The sequence below is a fragment of the Oncorhynchus clarkii genome, chromosome 26, assembly GCF_045791955.1.
Source record: "Oncorhynchus clarkii lewisi isolate Uvic-CL-2024 chromosome 26, UVic_Ocla_1.0, whole genome shotgun sequence".
In the NCBI taxonomy this organism is placed as follows: domain Eukaryota; kingdom Metazoa; phylum Chordata; class Actinopteri; order Salmoniformes; family Salmonidae; genus Oncorhynchus; species Oncorhynchus clarkii.
The window spans coordinates 7,989,459-8,014,102 of record NC_092172.1 but is presented as its reverse complement, the minus strand read 5'-3'; the positions used below and the strand labels follow the sequence as shown (position 1 = coordinate 8,014,102).

Here is a 24,644-nt window from a genome sequence, read left to right as displayed (position 1 = left end):
GGAGAAGATCTGTATGGAGGAATGGGCCAAAATCCCTGCTGCAGTGTGTGCAAACCTGGTCAAGAACTACAGGAAACGTATGATCTTTGCAAACAGGTTTCTGTATCAAATATTAAGTTCTGCTTTTCTGATGTATAAAATGCAAATTAATTACTAAAATCATACAATTAGATTTGTTTTAGATTCCGTTTCTCACAGTTGAAGTGTACCTATGATACAAATTACAGACCTCTACATGCTTTGTAAGTAGGAAACACTGCCGATGGTGCAGCTTATCAAATACTTGTTCTCCCCGCTGTATATGTAGCAAAAAAAATGCAATTTTCACTTATAAAATACACAATTAGTTCACCACTAGAGGGAAGGAATCCTAGACTGGAGATAAATGAATCATGGTAATTATGCCAGTCTGCACAGCTCCTTTCTAACCAAAGATGCTGAGGACTTTTACAAAAACTCCATTCGTCAATACTAATATTAGTGTAGTCCACGTTCAAACAATGCTAGACATTCCTGAATCAAAACATGTAGGTAAACAGAATAAACACAAACAGCCTTCTGACAAATATGGCTTTTTGGTAATATTTTATTTATTGTCCAGAGAATAAATATTTCACTTCTTCCCCTTCATTTGAATCCTAATAGGTCTATACTGTGCCCTTTAAAAAAGACAGATTGGTTTAACATACCTATAAAACAGGCAAAGCAATGCTATGTACCAGGGTAAGCCACTACACAGTATAAGAGCGGTGAAGGCATTGTATGTGAACAAATGTCTCTCCCAAAATGATCAACATTTAGTTCCAAATTCCACATCATTAATTCTGCAGTATTTGCATTTTTTATTATACAATCAATACTTTGTCCACTCAATCACAGACCCACAAACATTTCTCAAATTATCCCTTACATTTAAGCACATTATAGTAACTTTGGGTCAACAAACTATAGACAACCTATTGGAGCAATACTTGGTCATAATTCTGAGCAAACCCCCTTAGATGGAAATTGTTAGTCTATTTTACAAGCCTCAAAATAGGATTGGTTGAATGATATACCTTTTCCAAACTCATGACCTGTGAGCACGTTTCCTATTTTCAGCCCTTGGGCTGAAGCACAAAGCATTGGTAATCAACAAATAGGTTATCATAGAAAGCTTTAAAATCCAATTAAGTGCAAAGTGTCAAATTCAATATTGCAAATGTGCAGCAGTAAGTCAGGCAAATAAGGCAGAATTTCAGCATGAGCTTTTAGATCATATCTTCCTGTTGCCGTTCCATCAGTGGCTTCTGTTGAGTCGAATGGCAGCATTAGAGCTTCTAAGATGTAAGTGTGAGGAGAGGTTACTGCATACACCACCACATCACTGCCAATGAGGCAAGAAGGCCCAGCAAGGGCTTGCCAGTGCCAATGGATGTGGCTCCGTTGCATAGGTGACTGCTGCAACAATCGAAGGTAAATTTTGGTACAGATGGAAACATCTGGGCCAATCGATTGAAGTCGCAGTCAGAGACCTTGATGCACTGCCGAGTTGTCTGTCCCCCTGTGCCAAATAACATACGAGTTACAGGGTAATGCAGAGAAATGGGAGGATTTTCATAATTTGATTCAGATTACACATTTTACGGCACCTCTCTCAGCTAGTGTCAGGCAGGCATCCTCATCAACACGGCAGTCCTGTGTAGTTGTGCAGCTCCCGGTGTCATCCTTGCATTTGACACAGCGGATGGCAGAGCCTGAGAAAACCAGGTGAGACACTTAGCCCTTCACATGACTCAAATCATTCCACTTCCATTTTGATTAGCTACTGTGACTTGGTCAAATGTGAAATGCTCCATCCTTGATTGCGATACAGTTTTAGAAAACTTGAACTCAACTTGAATATCATCCAAAAATAACTTTACATATACAAATGTCCACTCATGTTTTTGTTTCGGAAGCTTTTCTTTCCTCCTGAGTTTATTAGCTCAGGAAGTGCAATGCAAAATAATTCTGTGAGAATCTGTTAAAACGGCACACAGTAAATATATATTTTTGTATTTGTAAAATCATTTTTGGGTGCTAATATGTATTGTATGCAGTGATTAACGGTTAGACAGAGCATTGTAAATGTGAACCATGTGGCTATATGACCTTCAATTTTCAAGCGCAAGGCGAGACGCAACAGTATCAAAGAAGCAACTTTAATGGCAGAAAAATTATTACTTACCCAATCCAAATATTGCAAAACAGAACACTAAGCACATCCCAGGATAATTATTCATGATTTGGATTTCTGCTGACTGTCACGTCTGGATAAAAAGAGACAAGAATCATTTAAAGTTATAATCCCTAGTTGCTAAATCCATTTTTGGGCTTGTAAATTAATGATATATACCCATTAATTTTTGAAGAATAACTTCAATGCCTCAAGCTTATTTCAACTGTTGTATCCCATCAAAGCCCAAAATATAAACTTGTTTTAATCTAATGTATAGCCTCAAAACATAGTTTTAACCATCATTTTGATAGCAGTTTATGAATTAGAGAGTTACATTTCTCCAGGCCCATCCCTCAGCCTTTTACCAAAACAGGGTGACTTATTGTTTCAATGAAGGGCTGGCTTTAACTAGTGATGGGGGTAAAAACCTATACAGTTACATATATATATATATATATATGTTTGACGCTATATCATATCGACAATATCGCAATATACAGTTTGCGCTAGTTGGCTGTACCTACACCAACACTCCTGTTAATCCTTCATAGTTTGTTCTCCATCTTTTTAAAATAGGGAGCCTTTGTTTTCAGCACTTGTATTTCCCTGACTGATCCAAACTAGTTCTCATGGCTCTCTTGTCCCTAGGCAGCAGACATATGGGGAGATATGTTTGAAACATCGAATCACAATACATATATTGGCACCGGCTAAGTAGTGTGACAATGGGTGCGTTCGTAAAGGTCACTCTGGCCATCTACTCCGATTTCAGAGCACTCTCGTCTGAATATGCCAGAGCGCAGAATAACTGATGAATTTACAAAAGCTCAACACCCGTTGAATAAGACCGGTGTAGGTAAACGTTGGCAAAAAAAAAAGCGTAATTAAATTGTTGCCGGCAGCAAAGTTGCAGTCACCAACGCTCTGGATAACATGAAAACAGCGCAACCAGCTCTGCAAGGGCGAGTAAAATGGTCAGAGTGAGGTGCTCTCTCATTTGTGTCTGGAAGTAGCTAGCCAACGTTAGCCAATTAGCTCGGGTGCTTGACTGCCGTTGAGGTCAGAACGGCCAGAGCGTCCAGTGTGCGTTCTGAATGCTCCTAGGGCAAAACTCTAAATCTACGAATGGACAATGTGACAACGCTCTGAATTTACGAACGCACAGTTCTGGCACTTCATATTTAATTTACGAACACACCCAATCGTGAGATCACTGGCAAATCACATGACTAGGTAAAATCCAATGACACCACTTTCCGGATTACGTCCAAACGCATTCCTCAATGAAAGACATGACACATTTTTAAACAATGCTTTTTTTCCTGATAAAAATGAGTTCATTGCATCCGCCGTGGAGCCCAGTTTCATAATATTACCATATGTACAAGCTGCCTGCCATAGTTTAAGTAATCACGAAAAAAACACCTTATTTTAAGGCCTTTTTCACGCTGCCATATCCTATTAGTTAAGGCCTTCAGAACGTTATATTCCCAGTTTACTGTTCTACTTCACAATGCTTGCTTTGCTATTGTTGGCAATGAGACCTACCCACGTTGTTTGTAGTTAAAATTAGAAAACAAATTACTAATGGAATTTCCGTCTCTCGCAATGTGTATATTTAGAAAAATAATTTTGGGACATTTAAATCATGAGAATCCCCTCTAATTATTTAAGGCTGGGCAGTGTATTACGCTGTCAAACGTTAGACCAGAAAGTGTCAGAAGTTGCCATTTGCTAACTACTTCTCGTTATGCAGACATAAGCACACCACCGAGGTGAGGATGTTTACTTTCTGCACAAGTTGGTATTATTTAGTTTCGTCCTAAGAACAGAATGTTGTGGTAAAATAAAAAGGATACATTTTGGTGCCATTTGGGTTAAATGAAATTCTATGCATCACTCCAGTCAAAACAGGGTCTGCGAACGTTCCATTCGTTTGCTATGGGTTAGTGTTCCAGCTTAGCCAACGTTATTTAGCCATTTTCCAGCTGTATCTCTCTATATGCATCTGCCATGGCTTTGGTTTACAGTAACCTGACCAACACGGTAATTAGTGATGTCCCAAAGAGTCCAGACTTGGTCAACTGGCAGGACTAAGGTTACGTTAGCTACAGTAGCTAACATTAGCTGTGTAGCTAAAGCTATGCTAGATAGCCAACCACACCACATTAACTCAAATAGTTACGTTAGTTCATACAGTGTATATTTTTGACTTACCCTAATTCCTCGAACAACGAAAGCAAAATGGCAAGCAAGTGCTTAGGAACTCAGAAATATCAACCATGGCCCCTCCCTTTCAGAAAAATAAACTGCCGACTGCTGGGGAACGTAGTTTGTGATGACACCAACCTATTAAGTAAATTCAGTATTATTTAAGGTGTGGTGTTATATTCAGGGTACAACAATTTACATTTCATAATACTGTATGACGAAGCATTAATAATTTAATGACTGATTCATTCCTTAATTCCAAATACAGCCTGGTTCGAATCCAGGCTGTATCACAACCGGCCGTGATGGGGAGTCCCATAAGGCGGCGCACAATTGGCCCAGCGTCGTCCGGGTTTGGCTGGTGTAGGCCATCATTGTAAATAAAAATGTGTTCTTAACTGACTTGCCTAGTTAAATAAAGGTTAGATTTTAAAAAAAAAAATACAATAATTAATCGACACATGACATGAGAGATACCAAGTTGGAGGTTGAAGTGCATTTCAAAATGGCCAAATATTTGAACTGAAACGTATCTTCAGGTAGACTAACTGATTACCCCACAACTGCCTACACCGGTTTGTTTCAGAAAATGAATGTCAGGGCAAAATTTAACAGCTGGGTTTAACAATGCATCCTTGGAATGTGCTATATTCATTGGAATAGATAACTAAATTAACTGAATTGAGAACTGTAATACAGTTGTCATAGACTGAATGCTAGTCATAAATAAGACCAGCTTACTGCACCCTACTTTACATTAGTTATCATGACATGAATGGGTGAAATGAGGCTATTGGTTTACACCAGTAGGCCAACACAACTCAACAGCTGAACAAAGGAACATTGGTCAGGCTACAACAGAGGCCACTTTTTTATTATTTTTAAAAATCTTTAACTAGGCAAGTCAGTTATAATACATAACAGCACACATCTTCCTGGCAACATTGTCAAAGAAAAAACATCTCTCTGAAAAAACTGAATTTGCTCTGCTAAGCCAGGGTATTTTCATGTCCAGTTGAACAGTTGAAGTTTACATACACCTTAGCCAAATACATTTAAAATCAGTTTCTCGCAATTCCTGACATTTAATCATAGTAAAAATCCCCTGTCTTAGGTCAGTTAGAATCACCACTTTATTTTAAGAATGTGAAATGTCAGAATAATAGTAAAGAGTGATTTATTTCAGCTTTTATTACTTTCATCACATTCCCAGTGGGTCAGAAGTTTACAGACACTCAATTAGTATTTATAAGCATTGCCTTTAAATTGTTTAACTTGGGTCAAACTTTTCAGGTAGCCTTCCACAATAAGTTGGGTGAATTTTGGCCCATTCCTCCTGACAGAGCTGGTGTAACTGAGTCAGGTTTGTAGTTCTCCTTGCTCGCACACGCTTTTTAGTTCTGCCCACAGATTTTCAATAGGATTGAGGTCAGGGCTTTGTGATGGCCACTCAAATACCTCAACTTCATTGTTCTTAAGCCATTTTGCAACAACTTTGGAGGTACATTTGGGGTCATTGTCCATTTGGAAGACCCATTTGCGACCAAGCATTAACTTCCCGACTGATGTCTTGAGACGTTGCTTCAATACATCCACATAATTGTCCTTCCTCAATATGCTATCTATTTTGTGAAGTGCACCAGTCCCTCCTGCAGCAAAGCACCCCTACGCTTCACGGTTGGGATGTCTTCAAAAGCCTCCCCCTTTTTCCTCCAAACATAACAATGGTCATTATGGCCAAACAGTTCTATTTTTGTTTCATCTGACATTTCTTCAAAAAGTACGATCTTTGTCCCCATGTGCAGTTGCAAACCGTTGGACTGGCTTTTTTATGGTGGTTTTGGAGCAGTGGCTTCTTCCTTGCTGAGCTGCCTTTCAGGTTGCGTTTCGATATTGGCCTCATTTTACTGTGGATAAAGATACTTTTGAACCCTCCAGCATCTTCACAAGGTCCTTTGCTGTTGTTCTGGGATTGATTTGCACTTTTCGCACCAAAGTACGTTCATCTCTAGGAGACAGAACGCGTCTTCTTCCTGAGTGGTTTGATGGCTGCGTGGTCCCATGGTGTTTATTCTTGCGTACTATTGTTTGTACAGATGAACGTGGTACCTTCAGGCGTTTGGAAATTGCTCCCAAGGTTGAACCAGACTTGTGGAGGTCTACAATTTTTTGTTTTCTAAGGTCTTGGCTGGTTTCTTTGGATTTTCCCATGATGTCAAGCAAAGAGGCACTGAGTTTGAAAGTAGGCCTTGAAATACATCCACAGGCTAATTGACATCATTTGAGGTGTACCTATCAGAAGCTTCTAAAGCCATGACATTTTCTGGAATTTTTCAAGCTGTTTAAAGGCACAGTCAACTTAGTGTATGTGAACTTCTGACCAACTGAAATTGTGATACAGGGAATTATAAGTGAAATAATCTGTCTAAACAATTGTTGGAAAACTTACTTGTGACATGCATAAAGTAGATGTCCTAACCGACTTGCCAAAACCATAGTTTGTTGACAAGAAACTTGTGGAGTGGTTGAAAAACTAGTTTTAATGACTGTACATGCTGAGATGAGTGATACACTTGTACTCAAAGCTGAGATAATATCCATCTAATGACCTGAAATTGCATCAGAAAGCATTATAAAACATAATATACACTTCCCGCCGTATTTACTTAGACAGTCAAGCAACATTTTTTAAATGTGGCTCTATACTCCAGAATTTATTATTTAAGATCATACGTTTAATATGAGGCGACAGCACAGAATGTCACCTTTTATTTTAATACATCTCTTTGACTGTTTAGAAATGAAATAACTTTATGCATCTTTTTTTTTAATTCACTTTTATTGTATCAAAGTAGTCAATAGTTTAGTATTTGGTCCCATATTCCTAGCATGCAATGAATACATCAAGCTTGTGACGACATAGTCATATGAAAAAGTTTGGGCACCCCTGACAATTTCCATGATTTCCATTTATAAATAATTGGGTGTTTGGATCAACACTTTCATTTTGATCTATCAAATAACTGATGGACACAGTAATATTTCAGTAGTGAAATGAGGTTTATTGAATTAACAGAAAATGTGCAATATGCATCAAAACAAAATTAGACAGGTGCATACATTTGGGCACCCCAATAGAAAAATCACATAAATATTTAGTAGAGCCTCCTTTTGCGAAAATAACAGTCTCTAGACACTTCCCATAGCCTCTAATGAGTGTCTGGATTCTGGATGAAGGTATTTGTTTTTGAAGGTATCCATTTGGGGCGGCAGGGTAGCCTAGTGGTTAGAGCGTCGGACAAATAACCGGAAGGTTGCAAGTTCCCCTGAGCTGACAAGGTACAAATCTGTCGTTTTGCCCCTGAACAAGGCAGTTAACCCACTGTTCCTAGGCTGTCATTGAAAATAAGAATTTGTTCTTAACTGACTTGCCTAGTTAAATAAAGGTAAAATACATTTTGGACCATTCCTCCAGCCCCGGTGTAACTTCAACTTTGTGACTGATTCTTCAACATTTTCCCAAGAATCTGCTGATATTGAGTGGAATCCATGCGACCCTCAACTTGAACAAGATTCCCAGTACTGGCACTGGCCACACAGCCCCACAGCATGATGGAACCCCCACCAAATGTTACTGTGGAGAGCAAGTGTTTTTCTTGGAACGCTGTGTTCTTTTGCTGCCATGCATAACATCCCTTGGTATGACCAAATAACTCAATCTTTGTTTCATCAGTCCACAGCATCTTATTCCAAAATGAAGCTGGCTTGTCCAAATGTGCGTTTGCATATCTCAAGCAACTGTTTGTGGCGTGTGTACAGAAAAGGCTTCATCCGCATCACTCTCCCATACAGCTTCTCCTTGTGCAAAGTACGCTGAATTGTTGAACGATGCAGTGACACCATCTGCAGCAAGATGATGTTGTAGGTCTTTGGAGGTGGTCTGTGGGCTGTTTTTGACCGCTCTCACCATCCTTCGCCTCTCCGATATTTTACTTGGCCTGCCACTTCTGGCCTTAACAAGAACTGTGCCTGTGGTCTTCCATTTCCTCACTATGTTCCTCACAGTGGACACTGACAGCTTAAATCTCTGCAATAGCTTTTTGTAGCCTTCCTCTTAACCATAATGTTGAACAATCTTTGTTTTCAGGTCATTTGAGAGTTGTTTTGAGGCCCCCCATGTTGCCACTCTTCAGAGGAGAGTCAAAGAGGACAACAACTTGCAACTGGCCACCTTAAATACCTTTTCTCATGATTGGATGCACTTGTCTATGAAGTTCAAGGCTTAATGAGCTCACCAAACCAATTGTGTGTTCCAATTAATCAGTGCTAAGTAGTTACAGGTATTCAAATCAACAGAATGACAAGGGTGCCCATATTTTTGCATAGCCTATTTTTCACATCTGATTTAATTTCATACAACTTAATATTGCTACACTAAAAATCTTTGTCTGGACAATACCCCAGTACTCAGCTTTTATTAGAAAATGAATGGCATGCCACTGTGATCATTTTCTGTGACGACAGAGTAAATTATTATGCAGCCTCAGAGGGGTGCCCAAACATTTTCATACGACTGTACTTGTTGGATGGATTTGCAGTTAGTTTTGGTTGTGTTTCAGATTACCTTTCACCCAATAGGAACTGAATAGTGAATAATGTATTGTCATTTTGGAGTCACATTTATTGTAAATAATAGATGTTTCAGAACACTACATTAACGTGGATGCTTCCATGATTGTGGATAATTATGTATGAATCGTGAATAATAAAGACCACGAAAGTTACAGAAGAACAAAGTTCATACCCCTGCAAAAATGCTAACCTCCTCTGTTAATGGTAATTGTGAGAGGGGAGCATTTTGGGGGGTATTATCTTTGTTCCTCTAACTTTCTCTCTCTTGTTCTTCCTCTGTAAATTCTTTGAATTTGTCCAGACTTATGAGGGGGAAAAAACAAATAAGTGAACTAGATACAATGCCTTCAAAAAGTATTCATACACCTTGACTTATTAAAAAAAATGTTTTGTTACAGCCTGAATTCAAAATTAAATAAAATATATTTCTCACCCATTTACACACAATAACCCATAGTGAAAACACGTGTTTAGAAATACATTTACATACGTATTCACAGTCCTGAGTTAATACACGTTAAAATCACTATTGTTTGTACAGATGAATGTGGTACCTTCAGGCGTTTGGAAATTGCTCCCAAGGATGAACCTGACTTGTGGAGGTCTACAATTTTTTTTCTGAGTTCTTGGCTGATTTTATTTTCCCATGATGTCAAGCAAATAGTGTAGAGGGTGGGTCCCAAAGACAGTCAACTTAGTGTATGTAAACTTCTGACCCACTGGAATTGTGATACAGTGAATTATAAGTGAAATATTCTATAGTTTGTTAACAAGAAATTTGTGGAGTGGTTGAAAAATGAGTTTTAATGACTCCAACCTAAGTGTATGTAAACTTCTGACTTCAACTGTATGATGAAAATTACATTAGTAATCCGTTAGCTGCAAATCATTCTTAGATCGTAACAGGTTTTTGTCCACTGCTACCAAAAGGAGACAACTGAGAATGAAACATTACGCTAAGTCCACAGAATCATTTCTAGTCTAGTCACCTCCTCCACATTCACATTAGCATTGGTGATCTTCCAATAACGACAAGCATTCTCAGGGAGGGCATCATTTGCCATTTCAATCCTGAGGGTAAAATGTAATGTATAAGGTTAGGGAAGTTATGACAGCTGTAGTATGATCTATTTACCCATATCATTTTAATCATGATCAGGAGCTGAAATCAGTAGATGAAATAGTGGTACCTGCGGTAAGAATAAGGTAGACACTGAAACAGTAATATCCCGTGGCAGAAACACACTGCTTATCATGGACGTACATGTGAATAGGGACAAAGCTTAAACCTTCAAAATCTTTTGGAAGCCTTGATTTGAATGCATGTTAACTACATATTAGTGGTGTCCCCACCAAAAAAAAAAAAAACTTGGTCAAGAGTTGTCTCTTTTCTTTGAAAAATAATGTAAACATTATTTTTCCATTTATAGACACATCCTATGTGTTTTAATCAAATCAACTACAGTGCATTCGGAAAGTATTCAGACCCCTTGACTTTTTCTACATTTTGTTACTTCTAGACTTCTAAAAATGATAAAATAAGATTTTTTCCTCAATCTACACACAATACCCCATGACAAAGCAAAAAAAAAACAGGTTTAGACATTTTAGTAAATGTATTAAAAATAACAAATACCTTATTTACATAACTATTCAGACCTTTTGATATGAGACTCAAAATTGAGCTCAGGAGCATCCTGTTTCCATTGATCATTCTTGAGATGTTTCTATAACTTGATTGGAGTCAACCTGTGGTAAATTAAATTGATTGGACATGATTTGGACACACAGTTGACAGTGCATGTCAGATCAAAAACCAAGTCACGAGGTCAAAGGAATTGTCCGTAGATCTCCGAGACAGGATTGTGTCGAGGCACAGATCTGGGGAAGTGTACCAAAAACGTTCTGCCGCATTGAAGGTCCCCAAGAACACAGTGGCTTCCATCATTCTTAAATGGAATAAGTTTTGAACAAGCTGGCCGCTTGGCCAAAATTAGCAATTGGGGGAGAAGGGAGGTGACCAAGAACTCAATGGTCACTCTAACAGAGTTCCAGTGTTCCTCTGTGGAGATGGGAGAACCTTCCAGAAGGACAACCATCTCTGCAGCACTCCACCAATCAGGCCTTTATGGTAGAGTGGCCAGACAGAAGCCACTCCTCAGTAAAAGGCACATGACAGCCCACTTGGAGTTTGCAAAAAGGCACCTAAAGACTCTCAGACCATGAGAAACCAGACCAGAACAGTAAGAATCTATACATCGACGGAGGGAGGACTCCAAGAAGCGCCAAGAGGCTGGGACCCACCTGAGCGCCTGCGATAGGCTGAGCAAGTCTAAACCACGCTCAGCCACTACTGTGATAGGTTGGAACAATGTCTATCACAGTATAAGAACACTGTTTATGTACATCCTATCAGTTCCCTGTTCTGCCCTGCGTGGTATTACAGTGAGCCCGTATATACGAAAGTTGCATTTGCCATTTATTACTTAGCTAATAAAAAATACATCGTATACAATCAGTGACTCATTGTTATATTTATCCTGATACCAGATTCGAATTTACGCAACTCTAACAGTATCCACCTCCGACCGGTATTCCCCAACAAAAGCTAGCCAGCTAACTAGCTAACAGTCAGCTAACCACTGCTAGCGGTCATCAGCTAACCTTTAGCTCAGAAAGCTCTTGCCAGTTTGTACAACGCGATTCAAAACCGGACCTATTTTCTCTCCATATCCCCAGTTTCCTACCGCAAGCTCTGAACCTCTTCACCTGGATCACCACAGCTAGCTAGCTGCAATCCGAGTGACTATTCCTGGTTTAAAAATTCTTAGGGATAGGGGGCAGTATTTTCACGTCCGGATGAAAAGCGTGCCCAAAGTAAACTGCCTGTTACTCAGGACCAGAAGCTAGGATATGCATATAATTCGTATATTTGGATAGAAAACACTGTTAGAATAATGTCTGTGAGTATAACAGAACTGATTTGGCAGGCGAAACCCCGAGCACAATCCATCCAGGGAAAAAAGTTTGAGGTCATGGTGTTTTCCAATGCTTTTCTATGGGAAACCTGATTTATTAGGGCCCAGATTGCAGTTTGTGGTGGTTAATTTCCTTACTATCAAATGAGGAGAGACAAACTTATTACACAAGCCAGAGTTATACTTAAACTGCATTTTTAATAATAAGAGCTTTGCAATAGCAATGATTCTCAATGATTCACCATTTCTAATGATCCGTTGAGAGTGATAAAATAAAAGTACAAAGGTCTTTTATAGCCAAGATACACCCCTTTCAAACTACATGACAAACAACAGATACATAGAATGGTCACAAGGTCAAAAGTCTTTAGAAATTGTTCGATGTTTTTCTTTTGAAAAATGAAGTAGTGCTATTCTTTCTACGTGTCACTCAGAAGGTCTCTAGTATTTTGTTGCGCGTAAACAGGAGCGCGCTCCGTGTTGTTTGTCTTCGGTATTGAAAACTTCTTAAATTTGATAGATTATTTACATTTTAGGATACCTGAGGTTGGATTAAGAACATTGTTTGAAATGTTTGGACAAAGTTCACAGGTAACTTATTAGTCATGTTGGAACTGGTGTATTTTTGAATCAAACACGCCAATTAAATTGACATTTTGGGGATATAAAGAAGAAATTTATCGAACAAAACGACCATTCATTGTGTCACAGACATTTGAGATTGCAAAAAGATGAAGATCTTCAAAGGTAAGGCATTTATTATATGGCTATTTCTGACTTTCGTGTTGCACCTGCCTGGTTGAAATATGTTTTTCATGATTTTGTATGCGGGGCGCTGTCCTCAGATAATTGCATGGTGTGCTTTCGCCGTAAAGCCTTTTTGAAATCTGACACAGCGGCTGGATTAACAAGTTAAGATTTATTTTGATGTATTACACATGTTTTCATGAATGTTGAATATTTATATTTCTGTAGTTTGAATTTGGCGCTCTGCAATTTCACTGGATGTTGTCAAATCTATCCCGCTAACGGGATTCGAGCGGGATTCGAGCTTAAGGGATCCCTAAGAGGTTTTAACGGCACGTCCCTGTCCCGAAGCTAGCACCAATCAGCCTGGAGCTAGCCCATGCTAGGCCCATATCCCGGCTAGCAGAAGAAGCCCAACAGCGACTCCTGGGCTATAATACCCTTTTTGCCAACTGGCCCGGACCCCCTTCTACTGCCGGTACGGGGCATGGAACCCCGCCGATCCTTCACGACTGGACTACCGACGAAAGCTGCTCAAATTGGCTCTGCGGCTAGAACTGCCAAAGGGGGCGGACTTGCAATCTACTGCAGAGATAGCCTGCAGAGTTCTGTCTTACTATCCAGGTTTGTACCCAAACAATTCGAGATTCTACTTTTAAAAATCCACCTTTCCAGAAACAAGTCTCTCACCGTTGCCGCTTGCTATAGGCCACCCTCTGCCCCCTGCTGTGCCTTGGACACCATATGTGAACTGATTGCCCCCCTATCTATCTTCAGAGCTCATGCTGCTAGGTGACCTAAACTGGGACATGCTTAAGACCCCGGGCCATCCTACAATCTAAACTTGATGCCCTCAATCTCACACAAATTATCAATGAACCCACCAGGTACAACCCCAAATCTGTAAACACAGGCACCCTCATATATATCATCCTCCCCAACTTGCCCTCCAAATATACCTCTGCTGTTTTCAACCAAGATCTCAGCAATCACTGCCTCATTGCCTGCATCCGTAATGAGTCCGTGGTCAAACGACTACCCCATCATTGTCAAACGCTCCCTAAAACACTTCAGCGAGCAGGCCTTTCTAATCGACCTGGTCCGGGTATCCTGGAAGGATATTGACTTCATCCCGTCAGTAGTGGATGCCTGGTCATTCTTTAAAAATGCCTTCCTCACCATCTTAAATAAGCATGTCCTATTCAAAAAATGTAGAACCAGGAACTTGGTTCTCTCCAGACCCAACTGCCCTTGACCAGCACAAAAACATCCTGTAGCGTTCTGCATTAGCATCGAATAGCCCCTGTGATATACAACTTTTCAGGGACGTTAGGAACTAATACACACAGGCAGTTAGGAAAGCTAAGGCTAGCTTTTTCAAGCAGAAATTTGCAACTCAAAAAAGTCCTGGGACACTGTAAAGTCCATGGAGAGTAAGAGCACATCCTCCCAGCTGCCCACTGCACTGAGGCTAGGAAACACTGTCACCACCAATAAATCCACTATAATTGAGAATTTCAATAATAATTTTTCTATGGCTGGCCATGCTTTTCTATGGCTGGCCATGATTTCTCCTTCACCCAAATCCAGATAGCTGATGTTCTGAAAGAGCTGCAAAATCTGGAACCCTACAAATCAGCCGGGCGAGACAATCTGGACCCTCTCTTTCGAAAATGATCTGCCGAAATTGTTGCAACCCCTATTACTAGCCTGTTTCAACCTCATGTCGTCTGAGATTCCCAAAGATTGGAAAGCTGCCGTGGTCATCCCCCTCTTCAAAGGGGGAGACACTCTAGACCCAAACTGCTACAGACCTATATCTATCCTACCCTGCCTTTCTAAGGTCTTCGAAAGCTAAGTTAACAAACAGATTACCGACCATTTTGAATCTCACCGTACGTTCGCCGCTATGCAATCTGGTTGCAGAGCTGGTCATGGGTGCACCTCAGCCACGCTCAAGGTCCTAAATAATATCATAACCGCCATCGATAAGAGACATTACTGTGCAGCCGTATTCATCGACATGGCCAAGGCTTTCGACGGCCAATCACCCGATTCTTATTGGCAGACAACTGCCTTGGTTTCTCAAATGATTGCCTCGCCTGGTTTACCAACTACTTCTCTGATAGAATTCAGTGTGTCAAATCGGTGTGTCCGGACCTCTGGCAGTCTCTATGGGGGTGCCACAGGGTTAAATTCTCAGGCCGACTCTCTCTTCTCTGTATACGTCAATGATGTCGCTCTTGCTGATTCTCTGATCCACCTCTATGCAGACGACACCATTCTGTATACTTCTGGCCCTTCGTTGGACACTGTTAGCTAACCTCCAGACGAGCTTCAATGCCATACAACTTTCCTTCCGTGGCCTCCAACTGCTCTTAATTGCAAGTAAAACTAAATGCATGCTCTTCAACCGATCACTGCCCGCACCTGCCCGCCAATCCAGCATCACTACTCTGGACGGCTCTGGACGGCTCTGACTGAATATGTTGACAACTACAAATACTTAGGTGTCTGCTTAGACTGTAAACTCTCTTTCCAGACTCACATTAAGCATCTCCAATCCAAAATTACATCTAGAATTGCCTTCCTATTTCGCAACAAAGCATCCTTCACTCATGCTGCCAAACATTGCCTTATCTCCCTTATCTTACCTCATTTGCACTCACTGCATATATACTTTTTGTTTTATTTTTTTCCTACTGTATGTTTGTTTATTCCATGTGTAACTCTGGGTTGTTGTATTTGTCGAACTGCTATGCTTTATCTTGGCCAGGTCGCAGATGCAAATGAGAACTTGTCCTCAACTAGCCTACCTGGTTAAATAAAGGTGAAATAAAAAATAAATTACTTAGGATCATCATAACAACAACAACATCAAACAAATGTAGTATTATTATAATAATATTTTTCTGACAATTTGGAGTACTGTAGACACTAAATTGATTATAAATAATACAGGAGAGGCTGTTCTAACAAAATAAAGTGTAAAGCCTTTATCACAGCAAAGCAAAGATTTTAAAAAGCTGAATTTGTGAAATTGTTTACTTGACATATCGTTGCATGGGGCGGCAGCGTAGCGTAGCTCTAACTAGTAACCGAAAGGTTGCAAGGTTAAATCCCCGAGCTGACAAGGTACAAATCTGTCCCTGAACAAATCTGCCCCTGAACAAGGCAGTTAGTAACCCACTGTTCCTAGGCAGTCATTGATGAAAATAAGAACTTGTTCTTAACTGACTTGCCTAGTTAATTAAAGGTAAAATAAAAAATTTAATTAAATTTTAAAAATTAGGCTTGGTGCTCATGGAATCAGTAGGCTATTAAACAAACACTCAAACAGGCAACAGAAGCAGGATCTGTCTTATTTCTGTAGATAGAGCAGCCAAAAGTTGACACACCTACTCAATAATTTTAATATGTAAATAACAATTGTAGAATAATTGTTTAGACATCAAAACTATGAAATAACACATTTGGAATCATGTAGTAATGAGAAAAAAAAAGTTAAACAAATCAAAAAATATTTTATATTTCAGAATCTTCAAAGCTTTGCTAGCCACCTTAAAAGCTTTGTACACTCTAGGCATTTTCTCAACCAGCTTCAAGGTAGTCACCTGGAATGCATTTCAATTAACAGGTGTATCTTAATTTGTGTAATTTATTTCCTTCTTAATGCATTTGAGCCAATCAGTTGTGTTGTGACAAGGAAGGGTTGGTATACAGAAGACCAAGTCCATATTATGGCAAGAACAGCTCAAATGAGCAAAGAGAAACAACAGTTCATCATGACTGACTTTCATGTGTTAAAGTAAATGCGTAAAATTAAGAACTTTGAAAGTTTCTTCAAGTGCAGTCGCAAAAACCATCAAGCGCTATAATGACACTGGCTCTTATGAGGACCGCCACAGGAAAGGAAGACACAGTTACCTCTGCTGCAGAAGAAAAGTTGAATTACTGCAAAGAAACCACTACTAAAGGAAACCAATAATATGAAGACTTACTTGGGACAAGAAACATGAGCAATTGACAGACCGGTGGAAATTTGTCCTTTTGTCTGATGAGTCCATATTTGAGATTTTTGGATCCAACTGCTGTCTTTTTGAGACGCAGAGTAGGTGAACAGATGTCTGCATGTGTGGTTTCCACCGTGAAGCATGGAGGAGGTGGTGTGATGGTGCTTTGCTGGTGACACTGTCTGTGATTTACTTAGAATTCAAGGCACGCTTAACCAGCATGGCTACCACAGCATTCTGCAGCGATAAGCCATCCCATCTGGTTTAGGCTTACTGTGACTATCATTTGTTTTTCAACAGGACAATGACCCAACACACCTCCAGGCTGTGTAAGGGCTATTTGACAAAGAAGGAGAGTGATGGAGTGCTGCATCAGATGACCAGCCCTCTCTACAAATCACCCGACCTCAACCCAATTGAGATGGTTAGAGATAAGTTGGACCACAGAGTGAAGGAAAAGCAGCCAACAAGTGCACAGCACATGCGGGAACACCTTCAAGACTGTTGGAAAAGCATTCCAAGTGAAGCTTGTTGCGAGAAAGCCAAGAGTGTGCAAAGCTGTCATCAAGACAAATGATGGCTACTTTAAGATTCTCAAATATAAAATATATATTTTGATTTACCACTTTTTTGGTTACTACATGATTCCATTTCTGTTATTTCATAGTTGTGATGCCTTCACTATTATTCTACAATGTAGAGAAAAAATAAATACAATTTTTTTTTAACTTGAAAGAATAGGTGTCCTACATTTTGACTGGTACTGTATATATATATATATATATATATATTTTTTTTTTTGCCTGTGCTCGACTAAAGAAATCTCAGTCAGCCCTACTACATATTGTTGAGTATTGCCATCATGAGACAGAAACTACGACCTCCCTGCATGTGCCATTTAGGTATTTCAGAAAGGGAAAGTTAATAGAGGTTACCTGGAGGTCTGATCCCAGATGATGTGGTATTCTCCTGTTACCACATTATGGACGTACGAGGTAAACCACTCAGTAAAGCTGGACCCTGAGGTGAGAAATTAGAGTGAGAGGAAGAAAAATAATGAGTAAGTGAGACACTGCATAAGTTCAAATCCATTTATGTTGAGGAACTAACATTGAATATCAACAAATATTATTTTAGCAAATAATCCAGACTTTCATTTTTTTTATTCCATTAATGAAGTGCTATGTTGCAATACAGCAGTTTATATTTCACATCTCCCATCATGCAGTTAGTCCACAACCTCAAGAATGGGAGCAATGCCAGAATCCTCTGTACCTTGAAGAATTCCTGGACTTACATAACCTAGTTGTTAAGCATCCAAATAAAAGTTGCTTTTAAGTTTGCTTAACTTGCAGTGAGATGTCGCCATGAAACATCTTCACACAACCTAACTGAATATTTTTATAATATATGTAATGTTAGAGTTGCGTAAATTCGAATCTGGTATCAGGATAAATATAACAATGAGTCACCGATTGTATACTATGTATTTTTTATTAGCTAAGTAATAAATGGCAAATGCAACTTTCGTATATACGGGCTCACTGTAATACCACGCAGGGCAGAACAGGGAACTGATAGGATGTACATAAACAGTGTTCTTATACTGTGATAGACATTGTTCCAACCCGTCTGTTGGCCTATCACAGTAGAGGATGGGCGTGGTTTAAACTTGCTCAGCCTATCGCAGGCGCCCAGGCAGGTCCCCGCCTCTTGGCGTTTCTTGGAGTCCTCCCTCCGTCGATGAAAAGATTCCTACTGTTCTGGTATCACCCCCTGGTTATAACAGTTGCTCAGTTCCTGCTATTGTGTTGTTCAGTATTTTTCCATCTCAGTTAAACCTCATGATGACCACCCCTCCCTATGCCTGCTTAACCGCAACTTTGTAAGATACAGCAAGTTACACCATGTGCTCAATATTGTTACATACAAACACAAGGACAAAGCATCTGCTGGGCTGTTATCTACAGTTTTGCAACATGTAGGTCACACCATGTTACTCAGTTCTTGTCACACACACAAACAGGCAAGTAGCAAGCAGTTGTTTAATCTCATAATGATGCTCCAGTGCACAAATGCAGATACCTCACACAACCAACATCAGATAATATTTAATCATATATATGCTAATGGCTATAATGTAAAATACAGAATCCCTCAGTAACAAACTAATATCTCATCATACCTGTGATGAACACATCAATTGCAGATGGATCTTGTGCCATTTGATCCTATAATAGAAACATTTAGAACAATCATATTAGTCATCCATTAGTGTAAAGTACTTAAGTAAAATAATTTAAAGTTGTTTTTTGGGGCACTTGTACCATTTATATTTTTTTATAACTTTTACTCAAGTACATTCCTAAAGAAAATGTACTTTTTACTCCATACATTTTCCCTGATACCCAAAAGTACTTGTTACATTTCGAATGCTTAGCAGGACAGGAAAATTGTCAAATTCACACTTCTCAAGAGAACATCCCTGGTCAGGCCTACTGCCTCTGATCTGGCAGACTCACTAAACACAAATGTTTGTTTGTAAATTATGTCTGCGTGTTGGAGTATGACCCTGACTATCCGTAAATAAAAAATAGAAAATCGTGCAGTCTGGTTCTTCTTCTTCTTAATATAAGGAATGTGAAATTATTTTAACTTTTATTTTTGATACTTATGTATATTTTAAATCAAAGACTTGTATACTTTTACTGGGTGACTTTTACGCGAGTCATTGTATATTAAGGTATCTTTACTTTAACTCAAGTATTACAATTGGGTACTTTTTCCACTACCGCCATTAGTTAATTTCCATTATTCAACATTTTCTCCTGCCTGTGGTGAGATACCATAGCTAGAAAAGGGCTGCCCCCAGTGGCAAAGAGTTGTCCTTGCTCCAATTTATGAAACATAAACACTGGAAGCTGTTTGCAATTGACGTGGTGAGAAAGCTAGAAAATGGCTCCCCCCAGATGCAGTGAGTTGTATCTGTCAAAAATAACTTTCAGTATTTAGCTTTCGCCAAACCCACTGGCTCCAGGTTATCTACAAGACTCTGCTAGGTAAAGTCCCCCCTTATCTCAGCTCGCTGGTCACCATAGCAGCACTCACCTGTAGCACGCGCTCCAGCAGGTATATCTCTCTGGTCACCTCCAAAACCAATTCTTCCTTTGGCCGCCTCTCCTTCCAGTTCTCTGCTGCCAATGACTGGAATGAACTACAAAAATCTCTGAAACTGGAAACACTTATCTCCCTCACTAGCTTTAAGCACCAGCTGTCAGAGCAGCTCACAGATTACTGCACCTGTACATAGCCCATCTATAATTTAGCCCAAACAACTACCTCTTCCCCTACTGTATTTATTTTGCACCACATTATTTCTCTCTACTTTGCACATTCTTCCACTGCATATCTACCATTCCAGTGTTTTACTTGCTATATTGTATTTACTTCGCCACCATGGACTATTTTGCCTTTACCTCCCTTATCTCACCTCATTTGCTCACATTGTATATTGACTAATTTTTCTACTGTATTATTATGTTTGTTTTACTCTATGTGTAACTCTGTGTTGTTGTATGCGTCAAACTGCTTTGCTTTATCTTGGCCAGGTCGCAATTGTAAATGAGAACTTGTTCTCAACTTGCCTACCTGGTTAAATAAAGGTGAAATAAGGGCCATGTATTGGCTGAGGCCTGTGTGGAAGCAGAAGGTGAGGGGCAAACATGGCCTCATGACCTTGCGCTGCTTAAAGCCCCCTGCTTCCGTTTCATTATCCAGCAGGTCCTCTGAGCGCTAGTGGTTAGACAGGGCCATGCTTCCCATTAAACTGAAAGAAAATAGGGGTAGGTAAAGTATACTTGTGGTAAAAAAATTATGTACATTTGTTAGTGTAAATTCATCTTATTCAGCTCAGCAGCACAACAAACATTATCATAGCCAGGAACAACCAGCTTCTGCCCATTGTGTATCCGGTATGAGCACCGGTAGTCATTTGAAATCTTGCAACCCACCTGCGCCTCAATGCCATCCAGCTCTTCTTCCTTTGCTCCCTCTGCTCAGGGGAAATCATAAAATTGACTTTGGCAAACAAATCACATTTTTAAAATCCATCAACATATTGGTTGAGGGTTTTATGATAATAAGGCCTAATTGTTCCATCGAACCATCTCACTGCTATCAAATCCCCTAAAGTGGTGATGTGTATGCCTTGTGGAGGCTTACCTTTGACAGAGGCGATCATCCTGGGGTCAAGGTATCCCTTCAGGTCATCCCAGGCTTTATTCAGGGTGCCATTAGTGATCAATGTAGTGACCCAAGTCAGTATAGAACTCGAGGAAGAGTTCCTTCCAGGTTTGAACCTTTTTGGATTTTGTCAGACCTGCTCAACAACAAAATATTAGCTAAATAAAAAACGTATCAATACTATTCAGTTTGCCAAATAAACACATTGAGTAATCAGTACAAACATTCCTGATTGATACATCAAATAAGAGATCAAAAGAATGTTGGTACAAGCCATTTTGAACCTTTTACAATTTGAAACGTTTTTATGTGAATGTTTTGCTGTTACTCTTCACCACAAACCAGAGGAAGTGAACTACAACTCTACTCTTTGCTACAGACAAGATTCTAATACACAGGCTTTGAACTGTTCATATGCTGATGAGATCACATATCATACAGGGGAGAATCATTTGAGGGTTATAAAATAACGGACACGGATGAGCATTAGCTAGCTCGGACGCTAATAGCCTGGCAAATAAGTAGCTCTCAAGAACCCAAGGGGTAGACCAAAGGTGATCGATATACTGTCAATATACATGTCTCTCCGCCCTAACAATGTCCACAAAGCGGCACGGCGGGCTGTGTTGCAGGGATGTAACTTAAATGTCTTATCAGTACACTACGTAACAACATAAGCTTTACCAAACTTCTATTCGATCAAATAAATCTCACGTAGCAAATAAGCCATTCGTTTTATTGTTGAACAAATTCGACACGCTCACTGACAAAAACTCCTTGCTTGGTGGGCTAAACGAAAGAATAAAAAAAACACCTGCTGGAGGGGAAAGATGTTCAGCCGAGTTGGGTCTCTCTCTTCCTCTTTGGGTATATCCAGTTTACCCAAATAAAGCCTCACTAGCGATAAGGTTTTGGAAAGTTTTGGAACTTAACTTTCTTACTAGCGAGAAAGAATCTTTCAAATACAAAATATACACTTAATATGCGCAGTTTTTTCATGTAAATTCATCTTATTCAGCTCAGCAGGACAAAAACATTTAGACAAACAATTATTTGGATTCTAGTACTATCATACCCAAGAAGGACCAGCTTCTGCACAGTGTAGCTGTTTTTCACGTGTTCCCTCCCTGCAACTCACACTTTTCTTCGATTAGGTTTAACGGCGGTTGGCATCCAATATGTTGCATTACCGCCACCTACTAGACTGGAGTACAACTCCCTTATACTTTGCTTGAAAAATAAATATAAATACCCTACCATCTAACTGTAAAAAAAATAACACCACCCTACTCCACTATTTAAATCTATTTAGTCCTACCTCATGCCAACAACCTGAAAGGATGGGACATCACCACTTAACACACGGGCTCCAAAGTGGCGCAGCGGTCTAAGTCACTGCATCTCATAGCTTGAAGCATCACTACAGACCCCCTGAATCGAATCCAGGCTGTATCACAACCGGCCGTGATTGGGAGTCCCATAGGGCGGCGCACAATTGACCTAGCGTTGTCCGGGTAGGCCGTCATTGTAGAAGTCTTTGCTAGGTAAAGCCCTGCCTTATCTCAGCTCATTGTTCACCATAGCAACACCCACCCATAACACGTGCTCCAGCAGGTATATTGCACTTGTCATCCCCAAAGCCAAAACTTACTTTGGCCGCCTTTCCTTCCAGTTCTCTGCTGCCAATGACTGGAACGAATTGCAAAAATCTCTGAAGCTGGAGTCTTATATCTCCCTCTCTAACTTTAAGCATCAGCTGTCAGAGCAGCTTATCGATCACCGTACCTGTACACAGCCGATCTGTAAATAGCACACCCAACTACCTCATCCCCATATTATTACTTACCCTCTTGCACCCCAGTATCTCCACTTGCACATCATCCTCAGCACATCTATCACTACAGTATTAATGCTAAATGGTCATTATTTCACCTCTATGGCCTATTTATTGCCTACCTCCCTACTCTTCTACATTTGCACACACTGTACATAGATTTTTCTATTTTTATTTTCTATTGTGTTATTAATTGTATGTTTGTTTATGGGTAACTCTGTGATGTTGTTTTTGGTCGCACTGCTTTGCTTTATCTTTATCTAAATGGTAACTTGTTCTCAACTGAACTACCTGATTAAATAAAGGTGAAATAACATTTACAATAAAAAAAAGTAATAAAAAAAAAAGATTGTTCTTAACTGACTTGCCTAGTTAAATAAAGGTCAAATAATAAAAAGTAAAAACACACCCTGTAACTCTTCTGATGTCAAGTCTCGCACACCCAGATACTTCTCTGCAGCTGCCACCACAACCTCAATTTTCTGCGACTTACGTGCCATCCCTGCAGTACAGTTGATAACCATTGCAATAAATGCTAAAAATCCAATCTTACTGAAACATATATTACTTGTTGGCCTATCCCTCTGTACTGGTACAGATCTACTACTCATACCACTCCTCTCATGATCCCTCCCCCTTGATCCATCTTCCTCTACTTTCTTCACTGCCTCGGCATATGACAACTTTAAAATAAAGCATCACGAAGGCCCGCGGTGGGTGTTGACGCAATTTGATTTCTGCCCAGTGCTCTAAATGTCAAAGTGAAGAAATTCAATGAAGCGCGGGTAAACGACGGGAGTAACTTCTGCACTACTCTAACCCTGGAAAACTCAAACTGCCTCTCTCGCACGGTACATTTCTGATCCCCAGCCCCATGGGCACCCCTACAATTAACACATACCACTACTTTCCCCAATGCTACACATTCCCTTGTCTCATGCCCTTCTGCACATTTCTGACACCTAGGAACCTCCCTCCTACACGCTGCTGCCACATGCCCATAAGCTTGACATCTGTAACAACGTAATGTATTTGGTACAAAAGCTCGTACAGGATAACTTATATATCTTAACATCACTTGTCGGGCAAAGACTCAACATCAAAACTTAAAAGAACAGACAATGACTGTCCTCACCTTGCACGCACATTTCCATTGGACCATTCCATTCCACCTTTCCTGTTTCTCAGCCAGGTGCAACTTTCCTAAACTGCATACATTAAGTGTATCGTTTGCATAAATATAAACAATATTTGTTTATTGTTTATATTAAAGTTAAAGCTGCAATATGTCACTTTTTGGGCTATGACCAAATTCCATAGAAAAGTGAGTTGTAGATCTGTCATGTCGTCTTTAAAGCAAGTACAAGAAGCGGTAGATATGTTCTATGCATGCTATTTCTATGCTTCCCCTTCCTAAATTTCGTTTTTGAGTCTTTTACTTTTGTATACCAGGTTCAAACAGCTGAAAACACAATATTGTTGGTTATTGAAAATATATTTCACAGCGGTTTAGATTGTACAATGATTCTCAACACTATGCATTGCTTGGGAAAAAAACTATGCATTGCTTGGTTTGTCACACAAACAAAAAAATTGCAACCAGGAAATGGCGGCGCGAAAACTGCATACTGCACCTTTAAGTTCCAAACGTTTAAAACATTGTATCTCGTGCTGGGCTCTTTTTGTTTAGACAGCGTCGGAGTGTCTGCAAAATCTCCCCAGGCAGCTTTGTGAATAGACACTGTATAATGTTTAATAACATTTCCCGTCTAATCTGAATGGGACAG

At 39.8% G+C, this 24,644-nt stretch overlaps 1 protein-coding gene across 2 annotated transcripts; it reads right to left on the bottom strand.

The window, feature by feature from the left end:
• Positions 1-570: 570 nt before the first annotated feature.
• LOC139385017 (F-box only protein 3-like) lies at positions 571-22,119 on the bottom strand. 2 transcript variants are annotated; one of them, XM_071129998.1, is made up of 9 exons: positions 22,099-22,119; positions 21,003-21,159; positions 20,792-20,832; positions 20,430-20,607; positions 18,967-19,012; positions 17,717-17,801; positions 2,210-2,291; positions 1,632-1,736; positions 571-1,543 (listed from the first exon to the last, which is right to left on the bottom strand). In XM_071129998.1, the coding sequence occupies exons 4-7, from the start codon at positions 20,511-20,513 to the stop codon at positions 2,261-2,263; spliced, it is 246 nt and encodes an 81-aa protein (XP_070986099.1). In that variant the 5' UTR covers positions 20,514-20,607; positions 20,792-20,832; positions 21,003-21,159; positions 22,099-22,119; the 3' UTR covers positions 571-1,543; positions 1,632-1,736; positions 2,210-2,260. The 2 variants fall into 2 exon arrangements, with proteins under 2 accessions (XP_070986099.1, XP_070986098.1); XM_071129997.1 differs by lacking the exons at positions 17,717-17,801; positions 18,967-19,012; positions 20,430-20,607; ... (1 more) ...; positions 21,003-21,159; positions 22,099-22,119 and adding an exon at positions 4,418-4,522.
• Positions 22,120-24,644: the final 2,525 nt, after the last annotated feature.